Here is a 21,806-nt window from a genome sequence, read left to right on the forward strand (position 1 = left end):
TCACAGATTTTGTTTATGCATGTTACTTTTCTTATAATAGTCCACTACATAAGAAAAGTGTTGTTATTAAAAGTAAAAATAAGCAGATGAAATGAACGAACAATTTTTTTTCTTAAATCAATGTTAGCGTTCAAAATCATAAAAACCCAACTGACAATTTAGCAGAAACTGAAATTTCAGTATTATTGAGCTATTCTAAACATAATTTCAATTCAATTTTTCTTCTTGTTCGTCGACCAAAAACGTAAATGAACAAATTCAGAGTCACAGAATATTTTGTTCCTTTAACGGAGAAACATTTGACAGTGGATGGGAAAAAAGGTTGCAAGCTTTTCATGTAAAATGCACTTGAAAAATATGACCTAGATTGAGACGAAAAATTTTCCGCTTATGTCTTAGTTTTAGACGAATGAAGTGTTCAACACCCTAATTGTGAAAAAAGTAATTACAATTGCTGACAAGAGAAAAACTTCCATGAAGTTGCTCTAAAATCCAAACATAGTAGACAATAGAATACTATTTCTGATATAAGAAGAAATCAAAGAAAAAAATAAACATTTTAGTTTGTGACATGCTCTGTTTTTTTATAATGCGAAAAATATATTTTGGAAATATGTAATTAGTTTCTGTATATCCTCTTTCAAATTTATTCGCTGACACACTCAGTGTTGTAACATTTCAGTAACTAATTGGTATGCCTGGTATGTGAATTTCCAATCTTCCAGGCTACTAATACAATCAAAGTTTAACACAACCAAAACCCGTGAATCTTCCCACCTTCAATTCTTCATCTCGATCCTGAATCGGTTCGGATCGCACTTCGGAACGGTAGTTTGACAGTTGCAAGCTGGCTCTACTTGCAAAGCGATTAGAAGGAAATGGGGTTCCAAAAATTGAGCTCTGTACCGTTACTTAACACACTGTTCACTATTTTTATATCATAAATTATGTAAAATGTCAAATTTTTACGTTTATGCATGACATGATTTCTAACAGCAACACGTTTAGACATGCAACTAAAAGCACGAAACAGCCACGCGCAACCGAAAAGGCAAAGTGTCCCATCGCAAAGTAGAGAAACAAAAGGAAATTGATCGGTGAATGGCGTGAATTTGATTTATTTTCTGGGGAAAAACTTTTCTTATGCGATCCCTATCTACCGCACAAAAAAAGTTTTTTTTCAAAATGTGTACCGAACATGATTTTTTATAGCTACTGGTGAAGTTTTGCACGATTTTTTATGCGACTTTTTTGTGCGGTCCCAATACCCCGCACAAAAAAAGGTTTGTCTGGGATGTACAGCATTTATTTGAAAGTACTTCTAAATTTGATTATCAAAAGCGTTATTCCAATGATCACTTTTGCACATTCACTATCCCTATATCCCTATCACTTTATTCACTTTGAAGAAAAAATATAAAAAGTATAGCTCTCTCTTTGTATGCCAAGTAAACCATAAAAATAAATACTCGATTATCGATCCATTAATCAAAAGTTATGAATTCTTGAAAAAATGTCATTTTTGGAAGAAAATGAATTTTCGAAGTACCCTCAAATGGGAATGGTCATCCTATTCAAAAATACGGGTCTTATTTGTTTTCGATAAAGAACAAATCTACCAATTTCCACGAAAATCTTAGAAAATGTTACATCGGTTTGGTACATGATGGCTGTATATGTGTGTAAAATGTCCGCTCCGGCTGTATATGTCAATAATGTCCGCTCGTTGTGTTGTGCTTGCTAGCTCGCTCGCGACTGTGATTTTAAATCGTGGATGGCTTATTTATAGCAAATAAATTGAAAACGGACAGAAACGAATGCATTAGTTGCTCGTGATTGACGATACGGGAAGGTAAGCACACATATCGGCAGAACGAATGTTTGGAAAATGGGAGAATCATAAAATACTTTTCTCATATAAAAAATCTGAATTCTTCCAGGAAGTGATAGAGGATCATATTTGAAGAAAAAAATCCGTTTACGCATATGTTCGAATTTCAGCAATGACAAAGTTATTGAACTTTTTCTCTGTTTCGAGCTGTATTTTTTTAAATGCTCAAAAAAAATATGAATATCCCTTAGAATTTTCAACAAGTCATCCCTATATCGGAAGATGGGCACTTTCACAGGCAAAAAAGTTTTTCTAACAACTTTTTCATGCTTTCTCTGAAAAAAAATATAACTATTCCTGATGTTGTTTAAAGTCAGGATAGTTCTCTCTTTTATATTTTCTGGATAAGGCGTAAGGCATTTTGTATCAAGTCGACATTGGACGATATGCCTTCGTATGCAGTGCCGAACAAAACATGAGGACCACTGCTCAAGCAAAAAAATTAAAGTGACAAAACTTTAAGAAAAATAATCCAATCCATTTATAATAATGTATTTGCATTGTTCATATGTCTTCGTCTTCGAAGTCTCTCTTCTGGGTCTTCGTAGCCTAATTGGTTGCGTGTTCGCTACTAAGCGAACAATCATGAGCTTATAATTCAGGGCCCTCAACTGACCATCTTTGTGTGTTATTATAGCTACTACGTCCATACATCAATCATCATGTGATGGTGATCCTAGCCTCTCACTCCACATACGATCGATCTGCTGCATCGGTTATTGGTGCTATTTATAAGTACAACAATGGAAGTCTCATATCAACAGTCCCGCTGTGTCCAACTGTGAACATTCGAACAATAAGAATATTCTTACGCCGAAAAATGCGACATGTGTTGTGTTGTGTCGATAGAACAGGAATACTCTAACGCCCAAACGGCTAATGTGTGATATACATCATGAGTAATGTACACGATAAATTCGGCTCTGTTGCAGTTGAATTGCTAGATGAGCCTAATAATAAACAGATGGGATAGAAAAACATTATATTTGCATTGTTTGAAGAAATTTATAACATCTGTAGTCACTGACTCTGTCATAAATCCAGCCTCCAAGAAAAATCTCTTGAAGACCTCAAAAAAAAAATCCGGGACGAACTGAACTTGTCCGTGAGTTCCCAGGCAGTTCAGCGGTGGCTGGTGGAGCAGAAGCTAGGCGGTAAAAGCCCCCGGAAGGACCTGGTGCTAAAGCCAAAGCATCTGAAGGCGCGGTCGAAGTTCGCGAAAGACCACTTCGATTGGATCGGTCCGGAGAGAGATAAACAGTGGCGAAATATTATGTGATCTGATGAGACGAAAGTAAACCTCATCGGTTCGGACGGAAAAACTTGGGTCCATCGCCCAATAGGCTGCGCTTACTTGCCACGAAGACATTCAAGTACTGAAGAGGGAACATTATGGTGTAGGGTGCTTCCCCTGGTACGGGGTTGGCCCAGTGGATAAGGTCATGGATCAGTATCTCTACGCCCATATCTTAAGGGATGTTATGCTGCCACACCCCGAGTGGGAGACGCCTCTGAAATGACAGTACATGCAGGATATCGATCGGAAGCACACCGTCAAAAAGTGGTTTCAGGATAACAAATTTTAGAGGCAAATGAACTGCAAAGTTTAAAGTCTCTTAAAAACAAAAAAGCAAAGCAATGATAACAAAATCAACGTCATGGATTGGCCAGAGCAGTCACCGGACCCGAACCCTATAGAAAACCTATGGGAGATCGTGAAAAGGTCGGTGTACACGGAGAAGTCGAAGAATAAGCAGCAACTGTGAGATAGGATCCAAGCTTGTTGGTACGCCATCCCGGTCACCACGTGCCAGAAGCTAGAACCGGTTGCGTAACAAAGGTTACCCGACCAAGTACCAACCTTAGAAGCTTTTCACATTATGAATTTTTTTACCGTGAATTTTGAAACCGGTCTTAATTTTTGTCGCGTCATTTTAGTTGTTAAGTATGGTTAAAATGCATTTTTCAATGAATGACTATTGTTTTAACTACAGATGTTATTTTTTTTCAAACAATGCAAATAAATTATTATAAATGGATTGAAGCAGTGGATCGAATTATTTTTTCTCAAAGTTTTGTCACTTTCTTTTTTTGCTTGAGCAGTGGTCTTGATGTTTTGTCCGACACTGTATACCTTCAATCGAATTCGAAGATTGTTTCATTCCATCAATAATGTAATCATTATAATCAACTGATTACAAAGTCAACGGTAGTCCTACGTCAACCTTGCGGTTATATCATAGATATAAGCCACCCATTTTTTTTTATTTCGCTGTACAGATGCCTACTTTTGTGGATCCTTCAAATGAATCCTTATCGCCTTTCCCAATTTGTTTTACGCGATCGAAAATAGCCATGCAAAACATATTTTGAACATTACTGATAGATGTGCATTTATCAAAATTCCAATTTCATAGGCTGCAGCTATAGAGAGTGGTAAAGGTATATAACTAGCTTAGCCCTAGAAACACATGTTCCTCATACAGCCTCAACTAAAAAATAAAAACAAGTAATAAAAAACTTTTTGAGTTAAACGGTTCAATGTACTAAAAGCTATAAAATAATTGGGCAAGTAGCAATTAATAGTTATCACATCCCTTCCTTCATTAATCTAGGGCAATGATGAGACTAAAATAAAATCGTAGGCATATGATTAAACAACAAACAGTGGATAATGGAAATCCGATGTGCCCCACGATTTTATTTTAGATTCATCATTGCCCTAGATTAATGAAGGAAGAAATGTGATAAATATTAACTGCTACTTTCCCAATTATTTTCTAGCATTTAGTACATTAAACCGTTTAATTTAAAAGGTTTTTTTCCCTTTTTTATTTTCTAGTTTTCAGTACATTATCTGTATGATTAGTATACAATGAAACAATGATTTGTATACAATGAAACCATTCAACATTTCTTTTATTTTTATTTCTTACCAAATTTTCTTCGGAATATTTTGATGATGTACTGTATACTATTAGTTAAATCATTTCATTCGATACCGATATTGCGTTTTCAACCGGCGGCCAAATTGGATTTTTTATGATAATGAAATTTTGTGCTCCCGTGGCCGAGTGGTTAGCGTCATAACTAACATGCCGGGTGTTCGGGTTCGATTCCCGTTCTGGTCGGGGGAATTTTTCGTCAAAGAAATTTCCTCCGACTTGCACTGTGATCACGCGTATTCTAGAGCTTGCCTTTCAGAATGCTTTCAAGGCGTGTTATTTGGCATAGAAATCTCAACTTGACGCAAGTAATACTACGCTGAGACGGCGAAGTTCCTCTAGGAACGGGAACCTCTAGGAACGAGAACGAAGATGATAATGGAATATACAGTAGTATAATGACAGCAGAGATAAAGGTTTGTTTCAAACTTCAGATTAATACATCAAAAGGAACAGGGTAAAATTTTAAATTATGTAGGACAACCCTACAGACACACAAACATACATACAAACAGATCAAGTTGAATGAGACCGTTTAAAAAAGTAATTGGCTATTTTGTAACAACGGCCATCTTGGATTTGAATTTTCCTAAATAGCTGTGATTTACTGAACAAGCCCCTTTACTTGATACCCATTTTGATGGGGTTAGTTTTGAGAAAATATGTAATCCGCCATTTTTTGGTGGCAGTCATCTTGGATTTGCATTTTTTATAAATAACTGTGTTCTACTAGTCTATCCCTTTCATTTGATACCCATTTTGATGGGGTTAGTTTTGAGAAAATATGTAATCCGCCATTTTGTGGTGGGGTCATTTTGGATTTGCATTTCTCATGTATAACTGTGTTCCAGATGAACGCAATCATACGCATTCTTCAAGGAGGTGGTTATCTCTATCGAAAAATCCACAAGACGAAGCCCTAAATGATATTCTATAATGAATTGTTGTATTATTAATTATATTGTACCATTTCTTGAAAAATCCATAGGGTTTTATGCCTTTTTGAGAAAGAACATTTCTACTCACAGAGGCTTTTCCCTATTCATAAACACGGCTCATTGATGCTTAACGCTACTGAGCAAGTTGAAAATAAATTAAATAAAAAAAAAAAAAATAAACTGTGTTCTACTAGTCAAGTCCTTTTATTTGATACCTATATTGATGGGGGTTTGAGAAAATATGTAATCCGCTATTTTGTGGTGGCGGCCATTTTGGATTTGCATTTCTCATGAACAACTGTTTTCTACTAGTCGGGCCCTTTCATTTGATACCCATATTGATGGGGTTTGGGGAAATGTTTAATCCGCCATTTTGTTGTGGCGACCATTTTGGATTTGCATTCCTCATGAATAACTGTGTTCTACACCCATACCTCGCTTTACGGCCTAGATACGTTCCTGGGCCGCAAAGAAAAAAAGCCGTATAACGAATAAATTATTCCAATACAAATTCATACAAACTATATCGGATCGGTTCCAAGCTTGTTCAACGAAAAGCCGTATAAAGAGCAGCCGTATAGCGAGGTATGGTGTACTTGTCAATCCTTTTCATTTGATAACCCATATTGATGAAGTTTTGTGATTAAATATGTAGTCCGCCATTTTGTAGCGGCCGCCATCTTGGATTTTTAAAATCATGAAATACGCAGTTTTATGATGCCTGCAGAGATAAAGGTGTGTTCCAAATTTCAGATCAATCGGTCAACAGGAAGGGGTTCAAATTTCTATTAATGTGGTAAAGCGCTACAGACGAACATGTTACAAACATACAAACCTACAAACATACAAATTACAGGGCAAGCTAAATAAAACCGTTTAAAAAACCTTAAACGAAAGTGATGCAAATACATGCGTCTCAATACCTTCCTAGAACGACGAAGGCTTGCTTTGGCGCCAGTAGTATTAGTGCATATACGTTTAATTTAGGATATACTAGGCCCGAGGTGTCAGAGACATATATACTTATAAGCAATGTATCCGTAAATATAGTTTATGAATCTAGGGTTATATAGTAAAACTATCAGAGTATAACATTGTAATTTTTATTTGAAGAATTTTTTTGTACAAATCACTTCGAAAGTAATTGAAAATTAAAAGAAAAATAACTGGAAAACATAGTGAATATGAATAGACATGCAAAAAAAACTCAACACTTCGCAGTCTATTTGCACCAACAGAAAAAAAACTTTTTCAGCCTCGGTCGTAGTTATTTAATGGCCACTCAAACTGTCATAACACTTGATTGTTACGGACTAATAGTTGGTTCGCGACAGAAGTGAGAGGAAACAACAACAAAAAAAACTGGCAAACTGCCATTGAATAACAAATCATCGTTTAAAGAATCATCGATAGCGAAGATGTGCTGCGTAGTAAAATTCCACCGAGGATTCAGAAACTTATCTAACAGAGCTTGTGTAATCTCACTGAGAATTTTATCAACCACTCAAGGGCTATCCTCCCAAAGCCAAGCACCCTCGGAAAAGATGCACGCGAGGAGGCAGCAGCAGCAGCATCAGCATCAGTAGTTCTCATTACCGTCCGCCACTTTAATCTCGCAACACAATCTTCCCGGTGAGGCCTCCATTGTTTGTGCGCTGGGTATTTTTCTGATGGGTCGATTATAACCTTCCGAATCACGAGCGCTCCGTCGCACTGTGTGGGTATGATAATAGGGTAGCAGTTACATTAATTGTCTGCTGTTGGAAAAAAAGACCACACAGAACACTTTTGCTACGACTGATAGGAGAGTGATGATTACTGCCTGGCCACTGGAAGCCTCGTAGCCTCCATTAAATGGGGCTAAATGAGTACTAACCGATCGTTGGAATAGAATGCTTTTAAGGGACATACAAAACTATCCACAAATATAGAATTGATCCATTATACCGAACACGAAAATGATAAATCGATTTGCCAAAACAAAAAAAAAACCATCACAAATCACAAATCATCCTTGAAAGTTTCTTCGCGATCATTTGTCATTAGCCTACAGTAGATCAGATGCAGTTTCAATGCATTTTTTCTCCATCTACCGAAATTAACACCGAATTAAAGCTTGCCACATAACTAGCGGCAAGTGCGCCAGCGAGATCAGCTGAAGTCAATTAAGAGGACTAAAGCCTCTTGAGCGCCAAGTTGTGAGACCGCGATGGTCACTTTCGTGCATACATGGAAGCTCACACAGAAACACAAACAAATTGCCTCTGGGTCTTGGGTAACGCAATGATCAAGGGGTGATAAGTGAACTGGGGCAGGGAACGGGTTTTGTTTTTGTCTCGTTACCCCTTGTAGGATGTTGGGATAGTAGGTGAACCATTGCTCATTCGGCCTACTTTTGTCATAGTTTGATCAGTTTTACCCATCGGTGAAAGTGAATGTCGATTTACGCAGGAGCCACTGAGGGAGCCGCCTGCGGATGTATAAATCTTCAACCTGTACGTGTCAACCCATATAGGAGTTGTGGTATTCAAGGTCAAGGTCACCGCAGGTGGTGATGAAAGAGGGGATAAGTAACAGGTTTTCCTGGCGTGGATTCAATCCGAGAGCACCCAATACTTACTTTGACTAAGTAAACATATCCTAAACAAAGCGCTAATGTGGGGAATGGTGATGACATGAGAGGCCAGTCCTTTGTCCGAGGATCTAGGGAAGAGAAGAGAAAAGAGTAGGGTTACAATTTGACTACATTGTTAGTGCCATGCAGTGGTAGCTCCAAAAACAGAGTTTCAGAGTACGGTGAGAGTTGATGAAAACTGATGGAAATTGTACGACATCCATTTTGAACACGTTCGTTAGACAAATGGATGGTCACCCTGCTCAGCGAGGTGAACCACAGCCGCTTCGTACCTAATGAATACATTATTAACCGATGTTATGTTCAAGTATTATGATTTTTTTCCAAAACTTTTGAGGCTTGATTTCCGGGGCTCTGAAAAAAAAAACACTGCAGTCATCAATTCCGTCAGATGACAAATTATTTATTTATTCTTGGCTTCAACGTCTTCACAACATGACGTGACTCACAATATTTTTCTTATGTATTGTTCGAAGCTTGGTGTGGTTTTCAAAGCCTACAACCAATCTCATTACCCCGCTGGAGTACCATCGTGGTACTGTTGTTTTACGCCCCGAGCACCACCCAGGACTTGGCAAAGACGCTTTTAGTGGCACAACTAGCATAGAAGATTCGCTAACCCCAACACATTCTGAGCAGTTCCCCCGAAGGTCCGAAAATCTATCGTCAAAAAACGATCATTGACGATGGATTTTTTTATCAGAACGCGAATCGAACCCGTAGTCCGCATCATGGTAAGTGCTATGCTAACCATTCGGTCATAGGGAACAAATGAAACAACTTCTAGGTAAAATTTGATTTCATTCATTATCATATACTAGTTTACGAGTGATATATTCATTCCCATCACTATGCTATTATAAAATGTAAAAATTTTCTGCACAACCACTTAACTTTGGTCTTAATACACGTTTCAGATTGCACAGAAAACTGTGTACATACAAAGAGCAAGGATTTTTTTATACGGAAAAATAAAAGGCCAAAGATGACAAATTAATTATTTTAACAAGACATCCGTTGAAAACCAGGACTGCATGTTGGTGACTGTTCCGAAAGGAAAGAAGTGTTAATAAAATATGACACTTCTCCTTCAAGTAAAAAATCCCAACCAGTACGATTCCCATGTCCATATTTAATACCACCGCAAAGGGTTAAAGGGTTAAACGTTGATAAACATTTTATTGGAATAGTTATTGGACTCTATAATGTTGGTCTTGCTATTAACAATTCGACAAAAGAAATCACGTTTCGAAAGGTTTCATTGTATCGAGTCATACTATAGCTTGTTGGAAAGATATTTTTGCGCGCTATAATATAGTCCTTGACAGTGTTTTGTTTGGTTAAGTCGTTCGTGAGTTATAGTGTCGCAAATATGGAGCAAAATAAAGAGAAAATCCGACATATTTTACAGTACTACTATGACAAAGGCAAAAATGCATCTGAAGCTGCCAATAAAATTTGTGCAGTTTCGTTCTGGTGTAGAGGTCGTCGAAGATGCGCCACGCTCCAGAAGGCCTGTCGTCGAAAATTGCAACAAAATCGATGAATTAGCCGAGAAAGACCGGCATAGTAGCAGCCGTAGCATCGGCCAAGAGCTGGGGATAAACCCTCAAACCGTTATTAACCATTTGAAGAAGCTTGGATTCACAAAGAAGCTCGATGTATGGGTGCCACACACGTTGACGCAAAAAAACATCTTTGACCGTATCGACGCATGTGAATCGCTGCTGAATGGCAACAAAATCGACCCGTTTCTGAAGCGGATGGTGACTGGCGATGAAAAGTGGGTCACTTACGACAACGTGAAGCGCAAACGGTCGTGGTCGAAGCCCGCTGAAGAAGCTCAGACGGTGGCCAAGCCCTCATTAACGGCCAGGAAGGTTCTGCTGTGTGTTTGGATGGATTGTCAAGGAATAATCTATTATGAGCTGCTTCCCTATGGCCAAACGCTCAATTCGGACCTGTACTGCCAACAACTGGACCGCTTGAAGGTAGCACTCATGAAGAAGAGGCCATCTTTGATAAACAGAGGCCGCATTGTCTTCCATCAGGACAACGCCAGGTCACACACTTCTTTGGTGACGCGCCCGAAGCTCCGGGAGCTCGGATGGGAGGTTCTTTTGTATCCGCCGTATAGTCCGGTCCTTGCACCAAGTGACTACCACCTGTTTTTGTCCATGGCAAACGAGCTAGGTATTCAGAAGTTAGCCACAAAAGAGGCCTGTGAAAATTGGCTATCCGAGTTTTTTTGCCAATAAGGAAGCGAGCTTCTATAACAGGGGTGTTATGAAGTTGGCATCTCGTTGGGAACAAGCCATCGAACAAAACGGCGCATATTTGACTTAAACCAGATGATTGTAACTAACTTTATGAACAAATGAAGATTTAAAAAAAATACCGCAGGACTTTTTTGACAGCCTAATATTAGCTAGATGCAAGCAAACCATTTGTCATGACAATTGTCATGCGTAAATGCGAAAACAGAATATGAATATGTATGAGACATGATGTCGACGCCAACCTCTCTCAGTTTCTATTCTGTTTTCGCATTTTCGCATGACAATTGTCATGACAAATGGTTTGCTTGGCTAGATGCGATCTCTAGTTTATGTTCTCTATAGAAGTACTAGATGTGTAATTTAGCCCGCTAAACTTCCCCCAAACTCACTAGTCCATTCCTGCCGTTCTTCGCATAGTTGTCCCTGTTACTTTTTGGTTTTTATGCCTAATCTTCCGGAAAAACACAAAACAAGTGCTAGTTTGTTTCCAGCTTTTAAAAAAACAACACCAAGCTCAATTGTCCCATGTTGATGTTCTAGGCATAACTGTCCCACCATGTATTTTTTTTTTGTAGATCTATAATAAATGAATCAGTTCAAGTACAAGAATTTTATGTCATGCTTTCAGCAGGGATAATGCACTCATTTCTGGCTTGGATGAACGAACTAATTCTCAAACAAATAAAACAAAGTTTAACAGAACACGTGTACACCTTGCCTAATAATAATGTGATTCATGTTCTGCAAAGGTTTTGCGGATCACTCACTTCTTCAAAAAAAATGTTTTTATGCATAATATTTCGGAAAAACACAAAAAAGCTTATTGTTTGCTCCCAGTATTTCAGAAAACAACATCATGTTCAATCGTCACATATTGATATTCTAGGCATAACTGTTCAACCATGAACTTTTCAACTCGTAATCAAACTTGATTGCTTCGAGCGAGGAGAACTTTCCACAATACTTTCCTGCTTATGAAAACCCGGTGAAAAAGCTTCTGGTATCGCCACAATAGATCAAATAACTGGTCGTAGTGGAAAATGTACCCAACAGGAAAAAAAAGCTTCTGGTAGCAAAATATGGTAGAAAACTTTGATTGCATTTTTCTTAGTTGCTGATTTTGGCACATGTTAATTCACAAGATAAATTCACCGAACGCTGAACAGCTACAAAAACTCAATTTAATAGCAATTACTCCTCAAATAATCAAGGTCCTACGTCAAGCTTCCGTGCGTGCTGCAAAGCAGAGACTCTTCTTCTTTTTAGACATTTCGGATCCGTTTTGAGATATGGTTGAAATTTATGGTCTTTAAAGGTTTTTTTTTGACGTAGAACTACGTCTTTCATTAAGGGTGTCAAATCAGAAAACAGGTCACATTTTTTATGAAATAAAGTTAACGTTAATAACTATTTTTGCCGCGAACGGATTTTGGCGATTTACATACTAAACGAATCGGAAATTCCCTAAGATTTGTTTAATACGCCATACATTAGAATCCCCTGGTTTGTAAATGGCTAAAATTCATGAAAACTTCAAGCGTTCCCATATTTTCATAAATTCGTCCCGTCCATTTGTGTGCTTTCCCGAACAGAGCTGTCAATAACGAGCAACTTATCGACGAGCAACGAAGGGGAAAGCGTAAGGTGTAAAGTCTCCGTGAACAAAGGAAAAGTAGAAGAATGAAGGGGAATACTTGCCTAGAGTATAAACAGTGGATCTCGCTGAGGCAAACTTTCATTCGGCATCGGACTGTTGAGCAATCCAGTTCACTTTGCTTTCGCTGCGCTTCGATCTAAGATTGGACCCCACCAGTGGTAATTCAACTTGGATATCGTCGTTTGGTTTTTCTGTTCGTTTTTCGCGTTATTCGCATCATTTGTTTTTCTTTCCGCGCCATAAATTGGACGCTGTGTGATGAGCAAGAAGAAGAGGAAGGCAGGCTCGAGCCCTGCAAAAAACGAACGCATTACCAGGGGCAATAACATTTCGAGGCAAGGGTCATCTAATGATGCACGCGATGTTGGTGCAGTGAAAAGCGCTCGCACTGAACCGAGCCTTTGCGAGTGTGACACCGCATCGAACAACAGCAAAGTAGGCGATTTCGGCGCGTCGGTCGAAAATGTAAACGCCGTTACCCAGGCAGCAACCAAAATCAAGCTCCCCCCGCTGGTGGTGAAGGCGGTCGTTCTTGACAAACTCATCAGCGAATTCGCATCGATGGGTGTTACAGCAGAGTACAAGCTGTGTGGCATAATTCAGTCTTTTTCCAAGCAGTTAACCTTGTTTGTTTTCCGTCATCATAAGGGCTTCGTTGGTGCCTTTGAGAATGCATCAATGCATTAAACTGACGTTATGGCGAAGCAGGCAGGCGAAGGTTGTGCGCCAAAAAATCATTTGAGCATCTTGAATGTCTTACTGGAATGTTACAAGTTATTTGGGTTCGCGTGCCAGTCGCAAATCTGCCTTCAACTAGAATTGAATTTGCGCTTATATGTATAATGACTTATATAAAATAACAGCGTAGTTCTACGTCAACAATGCGGTCGTATCTTGGACACAACCTCCTATAATTTTTTTTGTTTTCTTTTCCAATTTTGTGATTTTAATCGTTTTTTATATTTTGTTAAATTATTCACAGATATATTATTTTTTTTTTAAATGTTTAGTTTTTCTATATTTAGTTAACCAAAAATATAACAATTTTTGTTTATATTTTAGTTTTTCGATTTTTTTTCACAATTTTTTTTGGATTTCTAATTTTTTACCTTTTTTCTATGGATAATCTTGTTTTTTATTTCTTTAAAATAATTAATTTTTAAGACATTCTAGTTGCTTTTTATATTTTTTGAATTTTTCTTTTGTTTTCTAGAATATCCAGCCATTTTTTTCCTCAAACACATTTTGAAAAATTTTTTAGTTTATTACAACTACAGTTTTTTTATTTTATTTTTCATTGCTGTTTCTCTTAAAAAAATGTGTATTTTAAAGATATTTTAATTTTTTTTCTTGCTTTTCTTATTCTCAACTAGCTAACCCGGCAAACTTCGTCCCGCCCAAAATTCGTTTTTTGTTATTAATACCTTCAAACATTCACGTTTTCTTACTAAGCGCAAGTTCATGAGTCCAATCGCAGAACTGTTCATTGATTGATCTTCTAATCGATCCCGTTGAATTTACCTTTTACTAAAAAATTCCTAGTACTTATACCAAAACTCATCATTATAATATCAGATTATTTTCAGACACAATTCTAATATGATAGAATGAAGACAGACCCCTTCCCTCTTCTCCACTTAGAGAGGAGTATATAGAAACGTTTCGTGTCCCCTAAAATCTTCACATGACAAATTTGGCTCCATTTGCTTGATTAGTTTTCGAGTTACGCAGAAATTTGTTTTTCATTTGTATGCCAGCCCACCCTAAGAGAGGGGGAGGAGTGTCGAACCATCATATAAACATTTATTGCATCCTAAAACCTTCACATGCCAAATTTGGTTTCATTTGCTTGATTAGTTCTCGAGTTATGCAGAAATTTGTGTTTCATTTGTATGGCACCTCCCCCTTAGAGAGGGGGGTGGAGTGTTTTTTTTTTTTATCAGTATTATAGTGACTTTCAACTCATTTGGCTGGTTCGTCACTTTTACTTCCATTTTTGGAAGAATGTCGGGAGTGAGAATTGAACTCGTGACCCTTAGCGTGAGAGGCATGGATGTTTCCACTACGCCAGATCGCCTCCAGGGGGGGGAGGGATTTATTTTTTAAGATTCCCTGGTTTTTATCTCAATTTACAGTTTTATTAATATTTTTGAAGTTTTCAAATTTTTAATATTTTTTGAAAATGTTTTCCACATTTAAAAAAAAATCCAAATTGCTTCTATATTTTTTTATAATTTGATTTACTTAAATTGATATTCCTAGACTTTTTTGTTTGTAAACCTTTTATTTAGGTTTTCAATACAGGGCAACTTCAATATAACGTACATTTCGCTTTCAAAATTGTACGTTATATCGAAGCATAATAAAGAACTCAGAAACATTGCTCATATTACTTTATTGTGATGCTGTTTGGGTAGAGTTAGTAAATAATGATGACAAAATTCAACGAGAAGGTGAAGCCAACCTTTCTCATGATGTTTCCCTTCATACAGTTGACTTTCTCCCTGTAACAGTGTCCTTTTTTCGATGTATGGAAATCTTATTGGTAGTTATATGGAATATCCATATAATTTTCGTTCATAATTTAAAAAAAAAACACAAATATTTTTTTGAGAAAAATGAATCTAAATTTTTAAAATAATTTTTCAGCGTAATTTTTTAAATTTTGTTTTGTATTTTTTTTTCTTTAATATACATGTTTTATATAGATTACATTATTTGCCATATTTCATTCTATGACTAAAATTTTGTAGATCTTAAAGTTTTTAGGTCAATTATTTTTCGATTTTTTTTTAAATTTCAAAAAAAAAATCCAACTCAAAAACTATAACAAGTATTAGGTGTACCGGTAAGTTTCTTCGGTTTTACAACAGATGGCGTAACGTGATTATTATTCCAGTGATTTTCAAATTTCCAGACATTCGTAGGAAAGCTACTGTCATTGCGTTTCTTTTTCAGTATATGTCAAAAAGTTGAAGCGTGAACAATATAGTTTTCTGCCACTTCGAATATGTCGAATTTCGTACCAACGGGAGCGTTTTTGCGGGGAGTGTTGTTCTTTACTTCAATATGAAGAGAAAATCTGCGGAAAGTCATCGCATTTTGGTGGAAGTTTATGGTGATCATGCTCCAACTGAGCGAACGTGTCAGACGTGGTTTGCACGGTTTGAAAGGCTTAACTCGATCAAGATCCGTCACAAACGCAACAAGAATTTTCAGATACACTTGGAGTAGCTCAGCAAACCATATCCGATCGTTTAAAAGCAATGGGAACTATCCGAAAGAAAGGACATTGGGTGCCATATTAATTGAAGCCACGAGACGTCGAACGCTGTTTTTTCACCAGCGCACAACTGCTCAAACGGTATAAAAGGAAGATTTTTTTTTACGTCGGATCGTTACTGGCGATGAAAAGTGGGTCCATTACAACAATCATAACCGTCGGGCAACGTATGGATACCCCGGTCATGCATCAACATCGACGGCCGCGCGGAATATTCACGGCTAGAAGGTTATGCTATCTATTTGCTGGGACTAGCTGGGTGTGGCGTACTATGAGCTGCTAGAACCGAATGAAACCATCACGGGGGATCTCTACCGATGACAATTGATGCGTTTGAGCCGTGCACTGAAGGAAAAACGGCCACAATACTAGCAAAGACACGATAAAGTAATTTTGCAGCACGACAATGCTCGGCCGCATGTCGCGAAACCGGTCAAAACATACTTGGAAATGCTGAAATGGGAGGTCCTATTCCACACGCCGTATTCGTACACGTACACGCGTAGACTTTGCTCCGTCCGATTACTACCTTTTTCGATCGATGCAACATGGCTTGGTTGACCAGCACTTCTCCAATTTTAATGAAATCAAAAATTGGATCATTTCGTGGTTAGCCGACAAACCGGCCGATTTAATCTGCAAAGCGATTCGTGAATTGCCAGAAAGATGAGAAAAAGTTGTGACTAGCGATGGGCAATACTTTGACTATTAAATTGGTAACCATTTTTGCAGAATAAAGCATTAACTTTGAAAAAAAAGAAGAATCTTACCGGTACTATTACATAATTTTTGTTGGACAATGAAATAAAGGAAATTGTTCAAGGTTTCATTGAAAAATAGCAAGCTCATTTTAACAACAATCAAAAATTTGTTAAATAATAATTTTGAAGGTTAAAATTTGTTTTTCTCAAAAACATTAATATTTGAATATTCTATACAACTATCAACAAGTCTCCCACACATTGGAACAAGGGCACTGTTACTTTTGCCAATTTTTATGAGAATTTAAAAAAAAATATTTAGAAGAATACTCTCTTAAGAGATACAGCTTATCTTTGATTCAGTATTTGTTCAGTAACAAATGGAGACTAAGGGCCCCCGCAGACTGCAGACTTTTGTCGGCCGATAGATCGGTCGGACGACTTAATCAGTATGGAGCGATATGCAGGTGCGCACTCTACACCGATTCAGTACCGGCCGATGAAAAAATTTGTTAGGTTTCCCAATTGCATTCAAACTGTTCAGGCTTAACGTAAATAGACAGAAAAAAATTTTGTTGTTCCGTACATGTTCCTCTATATCTCTATCAAGTCACACTTTCATATCATACTATAAATCATCAGCAGCAATTGATAAACTTGAGTCGTACATGTAACATCTATTTTTTTCGAAATTTTTAATGAGCAAAATTCACGGACTTTCTGAATTAAAACACGGTGAAAGTTATGATTTTATAGTTAGTTTTTTCCTCGAGTTCAATTATGTGAGAAAAAAATATCGAAAAACGGCTTTGAATAAACAAAATTCATAAATTTGTTAAATTTTATGAACAGAATTCCGTGATTCTGCACGCTATTTTATCTGGGAGAGTAATTTTCGTGTACGACACAAAAAATCTGGCACACCTGTAGTATATGTCAAATCACTTAGGTACATCGATCTACGCACACACGACGATTGTTTATCGGTCGATAGTTCAATTCGCTCTCAATTTTGGCATCCAACATACGTGCTGTGTGAATCACTGAGAATGGGATGCATCCAATGCTCTCTGAATCTCTTGTTGATTTTCCTTCACCGTACTCTTCTTCGTTGTCAAACACAAATTAAATACAGTCTTTCGAGAATATTCGGCCGACAGTTGGCTAGTGTGCGCACACTTGACCGACCCGACTAAACTATCGGGTGATAAAAAAGTCTGCAGTGTGCGGGGGCTCTAAAAGCTCACCTTTCCAGGCCTGAATTCGTACCACATACGATATTGTGACTTGCTCGGAGCTAATGCGGTTATGTCATTTGCGATTTTTTTAAGGAATCGTTTTCATGTCCCTTATTGTAAATACGACCTTATGAAAACATAATTTCAACTAACATATTCATACTGTGTGTATTTTGTGTTTCTTTTTAAAGAGCAAAATTTGAAAAAAAAATAAATCATCAAAACTCAAAATTCAATCGATCAAAAACGCCCAATTCTGTCTAAAAATTTTTTTGCTGACCGACTTCCACATGTTCGTAGATTGTGGCCTCACACGCCGTTGGGAAGTTGATAGTGAGCTTATGTAACCATGAAATTATTTGTTCCGATCTGTCCAGATTCCTATCTCCGCGAACATTGTAAACAAGTATCAACTATGCGTGTTTCGATGATTGGTACTGTAAATGGGTCACAAACGCACCGGTTCGAACTAATTATTCACAGCAAGAAAGCTTCCAGTGCGGGACGATGATTTATGGCGCCCATCAACCGTAAAATTGTTATCACCAAACTCGCTGCTCATTTGACTCCGAGCGGGCGGGAAAAAGTGATTATTTATAAACCGTCTGAGTTCACTGATCGAAGAGTGAAAAAAAAACCATATTGTACACCGGAATTACCCGAGTACTCGCTAGGCAAATGTGACGAAACGCTGCTGTTATCACCAAATGCTGCTTATCTGTGGGAGAGAAGATGTCACCGGTGGAAAATATTGCTGTTGATTGAGCTCAACAAATGTAGAATGGGTAACGGGACCCACTGAAAATTGTTGGAACGAGTAATATCAAGGACAGATCCAATCTAATCGGATATTACACGACTCATGACGCGATGGCGCAAAAAGAGCGCGTGTCGAGCAATGTTTAATTACCATGTATCTGCCACCGTCAACTAAATGCTCAGTGATAAGTCAGCCGAGATTGTGAATGTGAAAAAATACGCTGTGTTAAACGAGTCGTTTAACGGAAGTGTTTGGAACAGAGCGCAAATGTGAAATAGTAGAGTCAGATAAAATTATGACACCCATAATCAAACTCCGGAAGCGAACGCCGTGAAGTGCAGTACACTGATCCACGTACGCCCACAAATATGTCATCGAAACCCCATCTGAATGCGGATTGCATGGCGAGCCCCATAACGATACGTGTACACACTGTGACAGTGTGCGTGTGTGTGGGGTAAGGCCGGGAAAGAAAGTTCACTGACCTGGCCGGTGTTGTTGGGCCCATATGCAATTCACCAGCACTCTCCCAGGTCATTACGTTGCGGAAAACGTTATAAGAAGCGAAGACTGCTGTGCCACATAAAGTGTGGAACGAAGAAACCACATTAACGGGAGGCTATGGGGACCATCGGGTTGAGTGAATCCCCAGCAGGAATCAACTAGACGAGTTGGTAATTCCAATAGTTTGTTTTTATTCTGTGCGACAGATGGTACGCGTGGGAAGCAGTGCGATCAGGAATCACCCATGCAGGGACGCCTGAGCGAACATTTTTTCACGCAAGAATTGAGAAACCCCAGCCTGGAAAGAAAGAAACCCTGCGAATCTCCCTGAGACGTGTCAAAATTTCTGATTACTTTGATTCATCAATAGACGAAATATGATTCAGCGGGAAGTCACCCACTAATCGAATGTTTGAATGCGCAAAACCCTACAAAGAGAGCTGTGCTATTGGCTATTGAGCCATTATTTAACACCTAATTAAGCGCGCGGTTGGTAAGGTGTTTTGATGTTTTGGCGTGGATTACATTATTTGCAAAGTGTGGGATAGGAAAAATGCTACCTGAGAGGGGAACATTGATGATTATCATTTTGATTGTGTGTGAGAACAAAGACGAAAGGTATAGTCCAACAGCTACCCGGCTCTATCAGGATTTTTCCTCAAAATGACATTTTTCATTCAAATATTACCAATTTTAGTTCAAAACGTTTTTGTGCCAGTTTAGGAACCAATCGGGAACCTTGTGTTCAGGAATCACAACTTGGAAACTAAAGATTCTGATCAAAATTTGATACAGAAAATAAACATTAAATACACTGACAAATGAAAATGAACTAAAAATATGGTTTCTTTAAAACAACTCGAAAAAAAGAAAGGCATAGGGACAGTCCGGTCATGCATCCAACTCCTATAAGACCAGGTGATGATTTCCCTGCTTTGTGTCATTATAAACAAACAACGCTTCAATTCATATTAAAGTGTATTGGTATTGGTAACTACCATACACCGAGAAGGAAGATAAAAGGTGAGAAGATTAACGAGTTTTAGTTGTGTTAAACATGATTGTATTGGTAGCTATTTGACAAAATTCACATACCAGTCATACCAGTCAGTTACTCAAATGGTACAAAATTGAATGTGTCAACAAACAACCCAGTTGACGTTGGGGGTCTTCGTAGACTAATTGGTTGCGTGTCCGCTACTAAGCGGACGATCATGAGCTCATAACTCAGGGCCCCACAACTGACCATCCTTGTGTGTTATTCTAGCTACTATATCCACGCAACAATCATAATGTGACGGGAATCCCAGTCCCTTACCACTCACATTTTTGGTCTGCTGCATCGGTAATTAATAACATAACATTGGAAGCCTCGTATCAACAGTCCCACTGTGAACAGTTCAACTGTGAACATTCGAAAAACAGAAATATTCTTACGCCGAAAAATGCGACATGTGTTGTGTATCGATAGAATAGGAATTTTCTTACGCCTGAACGGCTACTGTGTAATAAATAAAACAAGTGTTTATCGATGGGTATCAATACTCTTACGCCTAAAAATGGTAACAGTGTAATATACAACAAAAGTTATCTTAAGGTGAAGGTGGAAGCTAGCCATTGTAGTAGTATAGGTAAACCCTCGTGTAAAAATGGGGTAATAGTGTTTGTGAGAGAAGAGCAAAGCACACGTAAATAGATCAATTCACTTATCAGACTGTGTGGCGCTTCATTGACACGAGTCTCTGAATACATTTGAAAAAAAAACAAATAACAATTCAATACTAAAGTAAAATGTATGAACGATATGTTCCGATGAACAATTGCAAATATAAATATATATAGAAGGTGCATTTGCATATGATTCTGATTATACGCGAGCGTAACATGAGCAAATTTATAACACATGCGAATTGGGGCACTTTTGGTATTAACAAGTTCTTCCGCATAGTAACTCGATGTTGATAATTCCTTAATATTTTCCTTCGTTGATCGTATTGTTTTCACATATTCACGTTGGAAAGCCTTAACCCTTCTCTTCGTTGGCCGAGGCATTTAGATTGAATTTAATACTTTTCCGTTTACTGTTTTTGAAAGCATAGGCAGCCGTGGCAGTGTTCCGAGCTCTGCAATACAATTTTCTTACCCAATGTTAAAGTTGCTAAAACTTACATTATAGACCCATTAAACGTAAAAATAATAATTGTATGGATATCAACACAATTTTATTCTATTGATTTTCATGACATGGGACGCTATGGCTCCGGAATAACATTTTATTGAGTGGTTTTTATAGCTGTTTCGATGATGTTGTTTGGCATCAGTGTCGAAAAAATAACGATGCTTCCACCAATACAAACAAAACCATTGCTGAAGATTGAAAAACGAAAATTTAACTTTCAGAGCACTTGCTCGAGTTTTCCGACGTTCTTCACTATACGGTGCGAAAGCAGATGAAAATTTAATATCTTGTGAGTAATCGATTAGAGTTTGGTTGATATTACTTGATGGGAAGTGTGCGAAAACGATCATTTTCTTCACACTGTTTCGCAAAATTATTGATTTTCGGGCGAGAGGTGAGGGAGGGAGATGAAAGAAATGAGCGCCATTGTGGCAGCCATTTGTGGCTAGCTTCCACCTTCACCTTAAGATAAAAAATGTACACGAACGAATTCGGCTCTGTTACAGCTGAATTGCTAAATGAGCCTAATAAAATAATACTGATGGGATAAAAAAACAAACAAACAATGCTGAAAGACGATATACAGAATCTAATTACATATTCGCATTACATTCATCATTAAAAAACTTGATTTCTTCTTTTATCAGTATTAGTATTCTAATGTCTATCATTTTTGGATTTTAGATGAGCTTCATGGAAGTTTATCTCTGGTCCATAATTGCGATGCCGAAGTATACTCATTTAAATTTTATGCATCGATCCTGATTTTTGGCCTTTTAAATGAACTCGAACGAAA

At 37.8% G+C, this 21,806-nt stretch overlaps 1 protein-coding gene across 15 annotated transcripts in view; it reads right to left on the reverse strand.

Moving 5' to 3' along the window:
* Positions 1–21,806, reverse strand: part of LOC129763160 (elongation of very long chain fatty acids protein AAEL008004) — a 213,991-nt gene that overhangs the window by 35,537 nt on the left and 156,648 nt on the right. For all 15 annotated transcript variants that reach the window (XM_055762074.1, XM_055762033.1, XM_055762025.1 and 12 more), the window contains one exon: positions 8,395–8,477. In XM_055762074.1, coding sequence (XP_055618049.1) covers positions 8,395–8,477 — 83 coding nt within the window. The remainder of the gene's footprint in view (positions 1–8,394; positions 8,478–21,806) is intronic.

Source organism: Toxorhynchites rutilus, chromosome 1, assembly GCF_029784135.1.
Source record: "Toxorhynchites rutilus septentrionalis strain SRP chromosome 1, ASM2978413v1, whole genome shotgun sequence".
Lineage (NCBI taxonomy): Eukaryota > Metazoa > Arthropoda > Insecta > Diptera > Culicidae > Toxorhynchites > Toxorhynchites rutilus.